Source organism: Ochlerotatus camptorhynchus, unplaced genomic scaffold (assembly GCF_037179485.1).
Source record: "Ochlerotatus camptorhynchus isolate MF236.1 unplaced genomic scaffold, CSIRO-AGI_Acam_v1.1 ptg000324l, whole genome shotgun sequence".
Taxonomy (NCBI): Eukaryota; Metazoa; Arthropoda; class Insecta; order Diptera; family Culicidae; genus Ochlerotatus; species Ochlerotatus camptorhynchus.
In genome coordinates this window covers 6,368,882-6,386,302 of record NW_027040812.1, presented here as the reverse complement: position 1 = coordinate 6,386,302, position 17,421 = coordinate 6,368,882, and the positions used below count along the sequence as shown (strand labels likewise).

The following is a 17,421-nucleotide window of genomic DNA, read 5'->3' as shown; positions in this document are numbered from 1 at the left end:
GTCAGGAGTATACTTGCTGGTGAGCACCTATCAAAATCGGGTGCTGGTGACCACTTTTAATTAACGGGTGAGTGATATAAGTAAGGGGACTAAATTAAAACACGTTTGATAAAACAGTCTTTTTTTCAAATTCAATTCTTTATTGCAGTTTTACAAATCCAAATAATGTGTGACAATTAAACAGATAGTGGCCCTTCGTCTGCAAGAACCCTCACCATCTTGGTTTGACCACCTTGAGGTCCACTTTTTCAGCACATCTTATGATACGGGATTTGAGTTGTTGAGCTGTGGTGGCTTCCCAACAACCATTTTCGTACACCGACTGGGACAGTATGGCCTAATACGACTTGATTGGTCGCACCTGGGGTACATTTAAGGGATTGTCTTCCTTACGTACAAACGGTATGCGACCATCCATGTGAGTCTAGAGTATCTAGAGTTTCAAGTGCAACGGGAAGGACGATAGGTGCATAGACCTGGGGGTTGGTCCCTAGTTACGGTAACTTAGCGAAAGGCACGGGATATGTAGGTACTAAACAATTAAAAATACAATTACATTTACAATGAATGGTGATGCCGCCATTCCGAGTGGTTAAAATGTGATGATGGAGTCGTCTTTATTCATTCCGGGTGTTGGTGTACTTCGATTAAGAACCGAGATAGTTCCCAACTGAACTCAGTTGACAATCAACGTACGAGTTTAAGGCAACTAACTATTTAAATATTTTCCTTTATTTTCATTTTAGCAAACCGAAAACGGGAGTAGTCGTGGCCTGCCATCAGCCTGTCCAGCATTCGGAGTTTCCTGTTGTCGAAACTTCTTCAGTGGCACTAAGGTTTGCTCTCGGTCGTGTCCTGCCGCTTCCTTTTTATTGTTTTAATCCGATATTTTTTCACTATTTCTAGACTACTGACACCCGTTCCATGCCAGACGATCCATCTCCACGTTTTCCTTCAAGTTGACGTGGCTGCGCACCCATTGCATTGTATGCTGAAATTCCTCCAGTACATCCTGCATTGCAACGATCCTGTGTTCCTCTTCATTTGCCCCAAGCATTGTGAGACATTCTGATTTCGAATCGGTGAGAGGTGAAAATTTTCTTCAAGCAAGGCGCGAAACGGAATTATTCGAATTAAGGCTCCAAGCGGTCACTAGGATTGGCCACAGAGAATAAATCTTTCGGCAGCAATTTGTTGTAGACACGAAAAGCTTTATATAAATAAATATCAGTTAGAGTTGCAGTTCTGTCTGATCGTAAACATGAAACGACTTACCTATTTAATTAAACTGATTCAATATCACGGTACCATTATTTCGCTTCTTCTAAAAGTTAGCATATAAATCCAAATACGTAAAAGTGGCGACGACAACCCTGGGCATTGACATACCCTTAAAGACTGTTTAACTGGGGATAGAACATCATTTTATTTTCATAAAAACGGAACCATCAACATGGTTCATACTGTGATAGCGATTTTGAATGGAATTGTTATTCTAAAACTCAATAATTCTTCAACTTGATGGTCCCTTCATTATCAAGTTGCAGAGAGTCACAAAATTGATTTGAATTTGACTGCTAAAATTTGTTCGAAAATCATGACGTCTCTGCCAGACCCAGATGTCAATAATATCGATTCCATGCCTCTTCATATCATTCCCGTTCCAAAAATAGGAAGGAAGGTATTTGACAGTTTATTTTACGAACCGGAAGCCGCCAACTTAGGATTCCAAAATGCCCTAGATCATCTACATTACACATAAGTTCACTATACACTACTAGAATACACCACATTATATTTTGAATTCTTCTTCTGTTCAATTTTCACACTGCCGTACTATAACAGAACTATTAATCTATCCTATTGAAACATTTCACTAGCTTATAAATTATCGCACTAATGCTTCATGTTGATATTCAGCTATTCCATAGCAAAACGGTATAGTGGTTCTCTGAATTTCGCAGAAATTGTTAGCTTGTTCTTTATCGCAAAATATTAATACCGTAGTTAAGATTTTGTCATTAGGGTGACAATTTCCATAGTGGTCCAAATAATCTACTTTTCTCAAAAATTACTTTGAAAAAAAAAAAAATATCATAGCTTTTGAACCACTCGATTTCAAAGCAAAATATCAAATGAAATGTACTTAAACATACTTTAAAAAAATTTAATGATAGATCAAAATTGGGATTTTGTATTGAAAACATTGACTATATTTGAGTTTTATGGTTTGTAGATAGAGGACGCAACATGTTTTTATATCTTTCCTTTAAAATTTAGAATTTTTTACACAACGCATCAAAAAATAAGCGATGTGTTTTTGAGTTATATATTTTTTATGTCATCAAGACCTCTCCCGCAATGTTTAAATTTTTCCCTTTACCAACACATACGTGAAGGATAGATATCCACACCTTGGATAGATCAGATTGTTTTCGATACAAACTGATGTGACTACTACGGGGTATCTGAAGCAGGATCCACCACGTTCTGTTTTTAGACAATTCATTCTTATTCTTTGACGACGATGACTTAGAAAGATTAAGCAAAAGGTTTATGGAGCATTTCAGGTTATCCCTTCAATAAAATAAAATAAGATCAGAGCTTGATGATACAAATATAGCAGTATATTACAGAAAAAATGTGTAATGTATAAAAATCAATATTACCTGTAGAATGGAGCTAACTTTCCTAGTTTACTTCTTGAATGATCCAATTAATTCGAAAATGACTAAACACAACAATACTCTACTTTGGGAAATACAAATCACTATTCACAAGCACCTTGCCAAATATTTACTCAGACTAAAACACCTAAAGAGAAATAAATAACAAAAGGTCCCTGATCTAACGGCAAATAGTAGGACCATGCGAACTAACGGAAAGCACTCCTCAGCAGAGGAAGCTGTAAGGTAAATAAAACAATCGTCGACTGCGCAAACTGCTACACAGTAAATAAACAACCCATTTTCCTCCGAAAAAAGGATCTTTGCGTTGCTTTCTCGTAGTGACCCAATCAATCGCAGCATAGCTAAGGAGCTTTCCGTTGTCCATTTTTGTTTGCACAGATCCCACGTGGAGCAGTGAAGAACCAAATTCCAAAGAAGAAAAATAAGCGCAAGGATAAAAGTGACCAACTGTTTACCAACCACATGTCTCCGAGTGGAGTGGAACAAAAAGAGTGTGGAAATCCTCTTTCCATTTCGAATGGTGTTAACTCGCATATCAGCTGTGGGACATCGCGGAACCATCTCCCAGGGCTACGCGCACTTTGCTACGTGCCACATCTGGGAGATATGGTGCCGCCACCGCCGCCGGATTTCGGGTCGTGCCTTTTGCACTCCGTTTGTGTCGTCTCCAATCGTTCTTTTTCGCTTTGTCACCTTCTTCAAAGGCAAGATTAGAAGTTGCTTTTTTACAATTTCGAGTGGATGGTTGGCGACAAGGAAACAAGTTGCCGAGGAACTGGGTCGCCCGTTATGACTTTCTACATCAAGATAGGAAAATAAGGGTTAACGGGGTGCGTCGTCTGGAAACCAATCTGTTTCGAAAGTTCTGCTGCTGCTGCAGAGGCGGATTCAGTGGTAAAGGGTAGTAAATTAGGCTGCGATTGGATTTGTATTTGAAATCCCGCATTCAAATCGTTACAACATGTTGCAGACAAGGACGAAAGGAGTCACCAAATCCGCTTTAGGTTCCTCAGCACGCCTGACATCTGCGATTTAGAGTCGTCTTAGTACTGTACCAGCATTCTTCTACATCCTGCTGTTTGCGTCCATTGACACTTTTGATCTTATTCTACCCTTTGGGCAAGAAGCAGGGCGAATGTGGGATCAAAACCGTTTGTTTAGATTCACGCTCGCCGCATTTCCTTTCTTCGCCATCGTTGCCATAAAGGATTAAACTTGATTACAGCGACAAATTTCTCGGGATCCGGTGCGGGGCGTGCCGTTCCCTGTCAATAAGTTTCATTCGCTCCAACATGCTGGTCTAGCGTCTTTTCTGTATGATAATTTATGACTTCTTGAGCTATAAATATATTCTCATTTAGACATGGCAGGGCAGAATAGAGCAATAAGGAGTCCACCCTGCAGGCTGATTTTTTGCTTGATGAAAAAACCTCATCTCAACCCCGATGAAACCTTCGGACAATTTTGCTCCTTTTATGATGGGATTTTATTGCAACTGAAAACCATAATATTTACCACATTTCTTTACACGGTATTCCTTGTCTGGCGTGCGTTTTGAACAGGTCGTATGAAAGAAACGTAAACAAAATGACATTTTAATGCTACCAGGCACTACTCTGCTTACTTTTTGTTAAGGCAACATTTGGGCCTGCTTCCTCAATTCTGTTTTAATTTCTCATGAAAAAACTATATGTCCTATGTGCCAACTGATCAAAACAAAGCTCAACTTCTATGGGGGTGTCAAACGTCGTATGTAACAAATCTGACAGAATCTGTGTTTTTTTTTTTCAATGTAAGTTATAATATATTTTTAACAATTAAAATGCGTAGGGTCGAATGTAACACCACACTATACCAAAGGTCGTATAATATTTATTGGTTGAAAAACGTTTGTTTTTAACAGGAACGCTATTAATACCTTAATGGGAATTTTGAAACAATTATCTAGCTCATCGATAATAGAAACAATTTTCTGTTCACCAAAACAAAACACCTCGTTTCTCTATTTGACAAAAGTGTTACACACGACCCAATCAAAAAGGACTCCAGTTGTGTCCTTTTTTCCATCGCGTCGCAGAAATTGCTTACAGCTTGCCTCAAACCAGGCGTGCCGAATGGGAAACGGCTGGCTGTGTAACTTATCGCCGTGGCACCCCGTGTGGAATGTGTTTTTTTCGCCTTTGGTGTCCTTCGAATAAACGGGCTCATCTCGACCGATGGCGGACAAGACCAATTTGCTGATCCGTAAAGATATGCGGAAAATTGGATGAAACCCGGCTAAGTTTCTCCGGGTAAAAATATTGATGATACGGCTCAGAAAATGTCACACAGCCCGCAATTTGCTCCAGTTCATGGTGGCTTTTTATATTGCGATAAGATGGTTAAGTAAGAGCATATGCGTTAAATAACATCAAAGCTGTGAGAGCCGCTGTCGAGCTGCTTGGAATTTATAAAATGGTTGGTTGAAGGAGAAAACATTCGGAATCGATTGAAGTGACTCCTATAGCGGTTTTGAAAGATTTGCTGCTGCTGTCTATTGGAATTAACCCAAACAAATTTCGAAGGAGTATAGGAACAAACGATTGTCTAGCGTTGCTTTCATTTGATATTCAACTGGTCTTTGCGCACAAGGAGAAATTGGCTTCAGTTTTTTTTTGATATTAAGGGCACATTTGATTCTGTTTCCATAGACAAACTGTCACACAATTTGCACAGTAGTGGATTACCCGAAATTTTTAAATAATTTCTTGAATAATTTGCTGTCAGCAAACCAAATGACCTTCAATTTAGGTCAACTGACAACTTCTAGAATTAGCTACATGGGCTTACCCCAAGGTTCATGTTTAAGTCCCTTACTTTATAATTTCTATGTCAAATATATTGATAACTGCTTACATAATCGATGCACGCTTAGCCAGCTTGCAGAGGATGCAGTGGTTTCCCTTAGAGGTTCACGTGCGGAATTCTCGCAAAGACGATTGCAACATTCCCTAAATAATCTGTCTTTCTGGGCAAGAAATTTAGGGATCGAGTTTTCTTTTGCGGTGAAATTGGTAGTGTTTACAAGGAAGCGGTTTCCAGCCCAATTGCGTCTAAATCTTTTGGGCAGAGACATTACCCAATCTTTAACCTTCAAATACCTTGGAGTCTGGTTTGATTCAAAATGCAATTGGGGTACCCACACTAAGTATTTGAAACAAACGTGTCAACAAAGGATCAACTTTCTACGAACAATTTCTGGGACATGAGCTTCGGTGTCTTCAATGAATACTCAACTGCCTTTTGGAAACTTCAGGAACTGTTGCTGTTGCAGTCAGGCCTGAAAGGGTTGCGGTAGCATAACTACCGTGAACGCGCCCCTTTGATGCACCCGTTTTTGACGTTTCTTGCCGTCGCTGTAGCAGTCACAGCACGGGTATCTGTAGGTCTCCATTGATAAATTTTGAGGATTGGAAGAAAGAAACCGGTTGGACGAACTTGAGGAGGAAAATCAGCAAAAAATCCTCGAACTTCAACGGAAGCGGATTGCTAGACGGAAGAAGGAGCTCGAGCGACGGATGGAGCTGACACAGATTATCAACGGTTCTGATGGCGAATCAGATTCAGAGGCCGAAGTTGAATCGATGGACAAAAGCGGGGAACCGCAGCCGGAGAAGCAGCTCCCGAAGAGTCTAGGTGCGGTTCGCAAAGATCCAAAGAAAAGGTCCGCCGAAAATGTTCGATCGTTTCAAGGAACTTCTGGAAGATCGGAATGGAAGTAAACCCCAGAAGCCAGTACCAGGAAAGTCCACAAGAATGAGATCATTGCTTTCTGCAAATCCGAGACTGCCTCGTCCGTCTTTTGAGAAAGATGATGAAGCACTAGAGTCAATCCTCGACGGTGGGGACTACAAAGGCGATAAAGTGGTTGCGAAGGGACCAACACGGCTCCAGATAGCGTCTCGACAGGTATTTCCGAGGAGCCTGCCGATGTTTTATGGAGCAGCAGAAGAGTGGCCGATCTTTATCAGCGCCTACGAGCAGGCAAACCAGTCCTGTGGATTCACCAACGCAGAGAATTTGGTCCGTCTACAGAATGCTCTGAAGGGGAAAGCATTGGATACGGTTCGAAATCGTCTGCTTTTGCCGGAGAACGTGCCGTTGATCATCGAGAAGCTGAGGAAGAAATTTGGGAATCCGGAGATCCTGTCAACCAGATTGGCGACAAAGATCCAGCAGCTAGAGGGACCAAGCTCGGAGAGTTTGGAGTCGGTGATCGAGTTCGGAAGTGCCGTCGAAGAGTTTACTCAGCATCTCAAAGAACCCAATTTTGATGCAGAGTCTAGTTCAGAAGCTGCCGTCGTACTATGCCATGGAGTGGGTGGACTACAAGCGACGCGCACAGTCAGTCGACTTGGAAACATTCGGTGCATTCATGGAAGGTCTCGTAGAGAAGGCGTTGGAAGCAACCTTCGAGAAGGCAGATGCAAAGGAGAAGGGTAAGATGCGAAATAGACCACAAACGAAGGCTTTCGTTCACGTCACGGATGGAGATAGCGGCCGGTCTGGGAGTGTGATGTCAGCTGGGAAGAATTCGTCACCCCAACCCCAGCGCCGAGAGTTGAAGTGTTCCGTGTGCCAAAAGTCTGGGCATTACGGAAGGAACTGCCAGGAATTGCTCAAACAGAGTGTTGCAGAGCGGTGGAAAACGGTGACTCGGTTGAACCTCTGTCCACTCTGCCTTTACGACCATGGACAACGATCATGTTGTAAAAGAGTTCGTTGCAAGGTAGATGGCTGTCCGGAAAACCACAATGCCCTTCTTCATGGTGGACCAGCCGGATACTCGCGAACTCAGGTGCAGTGTAATAGTCATCGTCAGTCGAAATGTGCAGTTCTGTTTAGGATGGTTCCAGTGACGCTGTACAACGGCAAGAAAAGAGTAGATACTCTAGCACTCATCGATGAAGGATCTTCGGTTACCATGGTGGACAGTGAATTAGTGAGAACGTTGGGTGCCGATGGACCAGTGGAACCACTGCAGATGACTTGGACAAACGGCGTACAGCGCACGGAGTATCAATCGAAAAAAGTGGTGCTTGAAATATCTGCCAAAGACTCGTCGAGTAGATACTATCTGCTGGAAGCTCATACGGTGCACAGGTTAAACCTCCCTGCACAGAAGCTGGATTCAGCGAAGTTGGTCCAGGAGTTTAAGCACCTTGAAGACATCGACATTCCCAGTTACGAGAGAACTACACCTCGATACACCGCTGGGGATCGATAATCTTCACTTGATCGCCCCGCTGGACTCACGAATTGGAGAATCTGGTAAACCAGTTGCTATTTTGTGCAAGCTCGGCTGGACGGCTTATGGTCCACAACCAAACGTCGTAGGAAAGGTGCATTTTCTGGGACATCATCGGTGCTCGTGTGAGGAGCGCAGCAAAGCGGATAAGGATCTGGACGAGGCGATGAAGAAACAATATCAACTTGAAGACGTCGGAGTGTCACCTATTCGTTTAGAGTCGAAGGAAGATCGTAGAGCACGCGAGATTTTGGAGAAGACCACTCGAAGAGTGGGTAGCAGGTTCGAGACAGGATTACTCTGGAAAGAAGATGATGTTCGATTTCCGGAGAGTTTAGACATGGCCATGAAGCGGTTGCGATGTTTATAGGCTCGGATGAACCGGAATCCTGGGGTGCAGGAATGTTTTCAGAAGCAGTTGGAAGAATATCTTGCCAAGGGCTACGCGCATCGTATCACCGAGCAGGAGTTAAAGGAGACGCCGAAGAGTAAAGCTTGGTACCTACCGCTAAACTACGTGGTACATCCGAAGAAACCTGGCAAGGTGCGGTTGGTCTGGGATGCGGCAGCGAAGGCTCATGGAGTGTCGCTTAACGATAAGCTGTTGAAGGGTCCAGACATGATAACGTTGCTACCAGCTGCTATAAGTGGATTCCGCGAGAGAAACGTGGCGTTTGGAGGTGACATTAGGGAAATGTTTCATCAAGCATGGGTTCGTGCAGAAGACCGTCAAGCACAACGGTTCCTATTCGTGGGTCCGAACGGAGCGGTGGAAACCTACGTGATGGATGTGGTTATCTTTGGCTCGACCTGTTCGCCTTGCTCCGCACAGTACGTGAAAAACTTGAACGCGCGGGAACATACCGAGCAGTATCCGGAGGCTGCCGATGCTATCGTCCGAAAGCACTATGTCGACGACTATTTCGACAGTGCCGATACAGTAGAGGAAGCGGTGAGACTAACGATGGATGTGCGACGTGTACACGCCAACGGTGGGTTCGAGATTCGGAACTGGGTTTCCAACTCACAGGAAGTGTTACGTCAGCTCGGAGAGGAGAAGTCTGTGGTGAAACCACTAGAAGTAGACAAGCATTGCGCTACGGAGAGAGTCCTGGGAGTGCTGTGGGACCCGGAAGGTGATCACTTCGTTTTCTCAACGGAGATTCGCCAAGACCTTCAGCCCTACATTCGGGAAGGTGCTTGGCCAACAAAGAGGATTGTGTTGCGGTGCATTGCCAGCTTGTTCGATCCGACGCAGTTCCTGGCTCCGCTGTTGATACACGGACGGGTCATAATGCAGGATTTATGGCGTAGCGGCATAGGTTGGGACGAGAAGCTCGCGGAAGCTCACTACAAGCGGTGGGTGCAGTGGACACAGCTATTGCATCTAATCGATGAGATTCGTGTTCCACGGTGTTACCTCGGTGGATTGGACTCGAAGGTCTATGAAACGATGCAGTTACACGTTTTCACTGACACTGGAGATGCGGCATATGGATGCGTGGCCTACTTCAGGTTCGAGGACGGCGAAGTCGTTCACTGCGCATTCATCGAGGCCAAAGCGAAGGTGGCGCCATTACAGTACCTGTCTACACCACGGTTGGAGCTAGAAGTGGCTGTTCTCGGTGCGCAATTAACAAAGTCGATCTGCGATGCCCATTCCTTTCCGGTAGCGAAGCGGTTCCTGTGGTGTGACTCGGATACGGTAGTATCATGGGTGAAATCGGACCAACGAAGGTATAAGCCGTTCGTTGCCTGTCGTATTGGCGAGATCCTCAGCATCACGAATCCAGAAGATTGGCGTTGGGTAGGAACGAAGGACAATCCAGCGGACGATTTGACGAAGTGGGGCAAAGGAACGGAGATCAAGTCGGGAAGCTGATGGTTCCATGGACCGGATTTTCTGTATCACGGAGTGGAAGAATGGCCGAAGCAAAAGCGTCCAAAGGTGGAAGTTGCCGAAGAGCTCCGGGCGAGCGTGCTGCTGCATCACATCGTGTTACCCGAGGGGTTCACGGAGAGGTTGCAGCATATTTCGCGTTGGACAGTAATGGTGCGGACCCTAGCAACAGTGTTCCGATTCGCGTCCAGCTGCCGGCGACGCGTCAAGAAGCTGCCGATCGAAGCCATTAGGAAAGGTATCAAGCAAGGATCAACGTTCCCCGCCATGGATGTGCCGTTGCGACAGGAGGAGTACCAGGCTGCAGAAACAGTTTTGTGGAAAGTAATTCAGGCAGACGAGTTTGCCTACGAAGTGAGGACCCTGGTGAAGAATAAGGATTCGACAGTACATGAAATGTCACTAGAGAGGTCGAGTAAGCTGTATCGTCTTGCGCCGTTCCTGGATGAGGATGGTGTCGTGCGGATGGAAGGTCGTACAGAAGCGGCGGAATATGCGGCATTTGATGCGAGGTTTCCGATCATTCTGCCGAAGGACCACGTGGTGACTCGAAGGTTATTAGAACACTACCATCGGCAGTATGGGCACAGCAGCAGAGAAACCGTTGTAAACGAAGTTCGGCAGCGATTCTACATTCCGTGTCTCCGAGCGCTAGTAGATCAAGTGATGCGAGCCTGTGTGTGGTGCAAGATTCAGAAGATGAAGCCAATTGTTCCGAGAATGGCACCCTTAACAGGGCAACGTTTGGCAGCGAGGGTCGATCCGTTTTCGTACGTCGGCATAGACTATTTTGGTCCACTGGAAGCGTCTATTGGCCGAAGGAAGGAAAAGCGATGGGTGGCACTTTTCACGTGCCTAACTGTGCGAGCGGTACATTTGGAGGTGGCGTACAACTTGACGACTGAGTCGTGCAAAATGGCAATCAGGAGGTTCGTAAAGCGGCGTGGCAGTCCGATCGAGATCCTTTCGGATAACGGCACGAACTTTGTCGGTGCCAGTCGAGATCTGCTGAAGGAAATAAATCTAGCATGTGTGGATACCTTTACCGGTGCGAGGACTCGTTGGACCCACCGGCTGCCCCACACATGGGAGGTGCGTGGGAGAGAATGGTGCGCTCGGTGAAAGAGGAACTAAAAACATTCACAGATGGTCGGAAGCTGACGGACGAGATCCTGCAGACGGCACTGATCGAGGCGGAGAACCTGATCAACTCTCGTCCACTCACCTACGTGTCCACCAACGTGAAGGAAGACAAGGAAGCGTTGACGCCGAACCACTTTTTGCGTGGTCGTTCATCGGTCGAGTGTCTGCCGTCGAGGAATCCCATTGACCTGGCCAACACGTTGCGTAGTAGCTACCATCGCGCACAGTTCTTGGCGATTGGATTCTGGGATCGTTGGCAGAGGGAATACCTGCCGATGTTAAACAAGAGGTCTAAGTGGTTCGTGGATCAGCGACAAGTAGCGGTTGGAGATTTGGTGTTCGTGGCAGATGGAGAGAAGCGAAACGTCTGGGAGCGAGGCGTGGTGAAGAAGGTGTTCGTTGGGAGTGACGGAAGAGTCCGTTCAGCGTCCGTTCAGACAAGCAGAGGCGAGAAGGTCAGACCGTTAGCGAAGCTAGCCGTTCTGGAGGTCACTTCGAAGGAGTAATCCCCGTACTGTTCCTGATGGAACCAGCCACAGGGTTTACAAGCGGGGGAATGTTGCCGTTGCAGTCAGGCCTGAAAGGGTTGCGGTAGCATAACTACCGTGAACGCGCCTCTTTGATGCGCCCGTTTTTGACGTTTCTTGCCGTCGCTGTAGCAGTGAGGCGCATAGATGAATGTATTCACACAAAGGTGCGATAGTGAGTGGGATAAGCTGAACACGGCCATCGCTTTCGCACTACTTTGTTTGTTTACCCCAGCAGCTGGCCTGGAAAGAGGAGAGTATAGACTCCATCGCGATAGATGTGTTTTTGTTGTTGCGAATTATGTTTTGTGCCGATTATTGTACCTAGTAAGTTGTGTAATTTGTAGTTTATTAGTTTATTTGTAGCTTTTTAAATATTGTGAAATCATTGATTGTTCGCCACTGTTGTACCGCGGGAAGCAGATATGTTTTCATTTAGTGTATTACTGTTCAATAACCGTAAGTTAAATATTATGTAAAGGTGACATGTTGTTCAGTGCCTTTTATTTAATTAATTGATAGGACCTCGCTAAGCCCGCCGAAGGTAGATTGGCATTGAGGAGTTGCAGGCGTTGAAAAACTAAATTGTAAGTTGTCGATTGTATGTTTGTTTAATGTAAATAGTTTGTTAATTTTGAATATATTTTAGTTGAGTTCATCCGTCAAAAGACCAAATCGTTTTTCATTCGCACCGAAGGGGTGCGAACAGGAACCTTGTTCCGTTTATGTTGCTAGCAGCAATCAACTTCACATTGGGGATGATTTCCGACATGCCCATAGACCATAGCTTCATCTTCTCGGATAGTCATAGTCTCAGTTCGATTGAGGCTATTCGGTCGGTATTTAGGCACTCATCGTATTACCTTTCAAATGTAAGGGAGCAGAAGAGTTTGCTGGTTCAACCTTTGTATTGGTTCCCTCACATTGCTCAATCCCAGTCAATGATAAGGGAGACTCTCTCGCAAAGGTGGACGCACAACAAGGCGAGATTTATAATAGAAAAATTTCACATGATGAATTTTTCCCATTCCTACGTCAGAGTTCTCTTCTAAGTTGGCAAAACGATTGGACAAGTAATTCTCTCGGGCGGTGGTTACATTCCATTGCTCCAAATGTTTCTTCGAGAGCGTGGATCAAAGGTCTGGATGTAAGTCGAGGATTCATTCGCGTGATGTTATGTCCAACCACTACTAGCTAGTCTCTCTACAGAATAAACCTCGTTGACAGCAATTTATGTAGGTGCAGGACCGGTTATGATGACATCGATCACGCAGTTTGGCATTGCCCGAGTAATGACGCCTCCAGAGCACGTTTATTGGATACCCGAGTGGTCCGAGGTAGACAACTCTTCCGTGAAATAAGAGATGTATTGGGAACCCGTGATCTTCCCTACATGCGGGCGATCTATGAATTCCTTTGTTTGTCTGATGTTAAAGTTTTAGGTGACCATCTCCTCCTTTCCACACATTTTCCAGCCATTGTGTCCCAGTCTTATTATCCATAGTTTCTGTGCTACTTGCTCCTGCCCAGCCAGCATTTTGTCAACCGTTCGAGAGTAGTATCTGAAGGAGGCTCCTATCTAGCTCCTTCCAATCGAAATTGTTACTCATTAACCTCGAGCCCGCTACGAGTAATTGGTACCCAATACTAACCTAGATTTACTACTGTTTAAAACGTTAACTAAAAAATTACGGATTTTTGGCTCCAAAAAGTGTCACACACAACTGAGCCTAGTAAATAAACAAACTAGTTCAAAAAATTCGTTGAGGTTCCCAGATTTTCCCTGCAGATCCCAGTGCTTAATACCTTGTACAGACATACCGACTAGTACCCAATGTCGTGCATATAAGGTCCGGGCAGCTTGCTGCTATAGAAGCAAACATTTTGTAAACATTGCTGAGCATTTTAAGTGACGACGTCAATCCACCATAACACTGAATACTGCGAATAGTGAGATTGACATCACTGCCAACAGCTGTTTTGTGTATGAAGATAAACATTTCAATGAATTATGAACACTACTAAACTAAAGAGCCTGAATTTATGAAGAGTCGACTTGTCCAAATTGGAACGATCGATTATCTATCAAAGTCGTAGGAAAAATTATTCCAATCATGCAGAAGACCTGTCAAATGGATAAGATGTCGTCTCTTCATAAATTCAGGATCTTTGCACTAAACATTTGCACATTTCACTAACACCATTAAGCCTGCTAGCCCGGACGCTGGGAATAAGAAGCGCTCATAATGCGATAATATTATTTAGCATGCTTTTTGTGCTGAACGGAAACTGGAGAGAATCATCGTCTTACTTTTGATTTTCCAGTTATTACTATAATTCAGATGAATGTAACCTTGTAAAAAATTAAAGTTATTGTAAAATCACCATGCTTAAAAAAATCATTATCTGAATCATCGTCGTAAAAACCCGCGTAGTTTTAAAAATCGTCGTAAATAAATCCACGTACATATAAAAGTACATGCTTAGTTAGAGTAGTTCAAATATCGATTTGGCTCCACCAAGCTTAATCGATTTAAAATCAAGATCATTTTGACGACATGCTAGGTCGATGAGAACAAAAAGTATATTTTTCCCATAGTACCTACTTCGCATCAAGAACTCAAAAATGTAAATCGACCAAGTCGAAAAAATAGTGCAGCTTTGTTTCTCTCGTTTGATACATTTTAACATTCGAGGAACATTTGAATTGCACCCAAGACAAATTTTCATTGAAGTAGCACCCCAATTTACGTATACGTTTGCAATTCGTCAATCAAGTCAGATATGCGTGTTGGAATGTTCTCTTCTGTTTCGTATAAAATCTAGCTTAGATCAAATAAAAACCGTGACCCCCATCATTCACCCATACGCTTTAATCCCCAAACCACAGCGACCAGCAATCCACCAAGCTTATCCAGCGCGCATTCCGCTGCACATCTCTTCCCAAAAATAAACCGAACGTAATCGGCGTCGAGGAATCTAAATCCCATCACCAAAAACGGGCATCCTTGTGTGATTGATGGACCACCGCTGGCGCTCGTTGGTTCTCGGCAAACAACAGCATAGCACCACCAAGAAGCCGCCTCGTGAGTCCGTGCATCGCTTCCTCGAGGTGAGGGAAATAAAATTCTTCGTTGGGAAACGAAAATTCTTGCATCCTACCCTAATCAGCAGTTAAAAGTTAAAACTACATGAGTTCTTGCGATGATTATCATTCTTTACTCACGCCGGTGAGGCTTGCTCGTGGCCACCTTCTTCGCGGAGAATCAGATTCCAAGGCAGCAAGCGCGCGCGCCTTCAGCTGCTGGCTGTCGAACCGTGTTGGGAGGTGAAAGAAGAAGGCCAACTTTTCTGAGGCATCGTGGGGTTTCAACAAACAAAGGGAAAATGCCATTGCAGGCAAAAGTTCTGAGCGTTTCGAGTAGATCTGAAGTTCGTTCTTTGTTCGGGGGTGAGATATCTATGCTGAGAACTTGTTTTAACTTTTTGATCGACTGCTTGGCTGGCGGAATTCGGCGCGTTGTTGTGGCAGAGTCAAGGTCAAGAAGAGATTGAGATAATGCTGGGGCTGGTTGCTTACGAATTGTTGAATTTCTCCAAAGAGTTGTGTATGCCAAAAACGAATAGCGAAAGTTTGCTGGCAAAAACCGTAGGTTCCACCCTTTTGAGACGACGTGACCCTAACTATATAAAAAATCAAAGGTGATTGTTAGCTACATAGGGCTGTACATTATGTACATAAATAGAGTTGTACATCAGAAAATAATGCTATGTTCAGACTAATGAGTTAAAACATTGTACTAAGCTATCTTGATGACATTTTTCTTGACGGTAATTATTAAAGTATGTAACAAGGTCTTTAATGTAAACAAGCCAGTTGTTAAGAATCTCTCCCACAGTAATCGTTATCAGTTTTCGCTTTCCTTATCAGTAGCTAGATAGTGGTAGGACTGATCGTACGCGATTGGTATTTTTCACCACTGACCCTAGGTATCGTTTCATATACCAGGGCAGAGTTAGTTGGTTCTCGATCGTGCGCGTCTACACCCAAAATAAATCTTTTAATCTCGGCTTTCGTCGTTACTTGTATCTTTCTCCAGAGTAAAGTGCGATGGGTTTTCAATCACGCGAGTGCTTTTTACCCATTACCAATTTCGCAAGTGCCAAACTAGGTTCTCCTCCACGATACACTGGTAAGAACACCAGTATTTTATCGATATTATTTATGGGAATTGGGAAATACTTTTATCTTTTATGTGTCCAAAAAGGTCCATCAGAATGTGAATGCTATAACTTTCTAAGTCTAATCTAATCTAATACAAACGAAACTAGAAAGCATCTTGAAAATTATTAAGTTAAGCAAACCTCACACGCATCAATATATTGACGCGAAGGGGAATTATTGACAATACTATTGATGATGTGAATTCAGAAATATTGTCAATCTCGATGTATTGATGTCTGTGAACGCCGGTACCGTCGAGTTGGTCACCCTACCCTCAACCGGTTCCACCGGTTGACTGACAAGCTGATGGCAACGATGAGAACGAGTAAACAAATGTAGAATAGTTAACAGATAAACAATACAGATAGACAAGGTGGAGTTTATTTCAATAGTCTACTAAAAATTAGTTGTTCTACAAATAAATTATTTGCCTAAGTGCCTAAATTACCATTCCTTTGCATACTTAAAACTAGTGAAGGTAAGAACGTTTAGTGAAATCTTAAAATTAGACCCTGAACGTTAAATTAATCTTAAACCTACTTAGGACCAAAACGTATCCTAGAAGTTGGACGGTGAATAGAAAGGATTAATTCTATAGGGCCACTGAAATGTAAGTTTGCATTGAATTACTAAAATTAACCGTTCACTAAATTAAAACAATTGTTACAGTTTTGAAGCAAACGTCAATATAGCTGCGAAAATCAGTGCATTGCCTTTCATTCCTGTCCCAACAATGTCAATAGAGAATGTATTGACAATACGATTATTGTCAATAAAAGCAATCGTGTAGGGTCCACTTTAGATAAGACCTAATCATTATTCTTGTCAATATTGATGTTTACAGCATATCTGAGATATGATAAAACGTCAAAACAGCCAGGCCTACTGCGTTGCAATTGCCGCAAAGATAATTCTTTTGAAAGATTTGAGTTTAAAGTGTTTCGCTGTGAGATCCTTGATTCTCGTAGCCACTTCGAAACTTTAAGTACACAAATATCAGCTTCTAAGGCTTGTACTCGAAAAAAATGCACCATTTTTATCCGTGTGTAACTTTTTTGTCCGTGAGTAAAAATTGATGGAAATCTAGCGAATTGTTTACATGTGCAAAATTTCATAACAATCGGTTCAGTGGTTATTGAGATGTCATCGAAACAAGAAGAAAATCGCCGGAGAATTTTGTGCGCCGTCATGGAAAATCAGACTGCGACCATGAAATGGATCGGAAGACCCCACGATTTCTGTACTGCAGCATACATAAAGTAGCAATTTCAGGTGAAATGGGGCATTAATTTCCGAGATGTGTGTAATTGAAAATTCGAAGTGGAAGTGCATGTATGTAAGTGCATGTATTTGTGGACTCTACAAGGAATCACCTTAAATAAACCGTGGAGGCATCATATTCGAAGCAGTTCCTAAATCGACGCAATGAATAATGTTAGACTATTTCCAATAATTATTTTTGAAATGTTACTTCTGCAAATATAAGTTTCAGTGCTCTAGGGACGATGGTGTAACAAGGTTTTAACAAATATCTTGTCAAAATCGAGATGCGATCAAAAATATACGAGTGCGTCATCATTTGGAACGCGTCAAATATGGTGCTGACACGGTATATTTAAACAGCGATGAATTTCGTGAATTTTAAGGGG

General features: G+C 43.4%; 2 protein-coding genes across 2 annotated transcripts; both read left to right on the top strand.

Moving 5' to 3' along the window:
* The first annotated feature begins 6,404 nt into the window (after nt 1-6,404).
* LOC135707981 (uncharacterized) lies at nt 6,405-7,956 on the top strand. Its single transcript, XM_065229891.1, has 2 exons — nt 6,405-6,941; nt 7,009-7,956. Exons 1-2 carry the CDS (start codon nt 6,405-6,407, stop codon nt 7,954-7,956), a joined length of 1,485 nt encoding a protein of 494 aa, XP_065085963.1.
* A 2,071-nt stretch (nt 7,957-10,027) lies between these two features.
* LOC135707980 (uncharacterized) lies at nt 10,028-11,526 on the top strand. Its single transcript, XM_065229889.1, has 2 exons — nt 10,028-10,925; nt 11,024-11,526. The coding sequence occupies exons 1-2, from the start codon at nt 10,028-10,030 to the stop codon at nt 11,524-11,526; spliced, it is 1,401 nt and encodes a 466-aa protein (XP_065085961.1).
* Nucleotides 11,527-17,421: the final 5,895 nt, after the last annotated feature.

What these genes read in the sequence shown, in the direction of transcription:
- LOC135707981 (XM_065229891.1), top strand. Translation starts at nt 6,405, where the DNA reads ATGTTCGATCGTTTCAAGGAACTTCTGGAAGATCGGAATGGAAGTAAA. An exon ending in GCTCGGAGAGTTTGGAGTCG is followed by an intron (nt 6,942 to 7,008) that starts GTGATCGAGTTC and finishes ATTTTGATGCAG; the next exon opens with AGTCTAGTTCAGAAGCTGCC.
- LOC135707980 (XM_065229889.1), top strand. Translation starts at nt 10,028, where the DNA reads ATGGTGCGGACCCTAGCAACAGTGTTCCGATTCGCGTCCAGCTGCCGG. An exon ending in ATGTGTGGATACCTTTACCG is followed by an intron (nt 10,926 to 11,023) that starts GTGCGAGGACTC and finishes AAACATTCACAG; the next exon opens with ATGGTCGGAAGCTGACGGAC.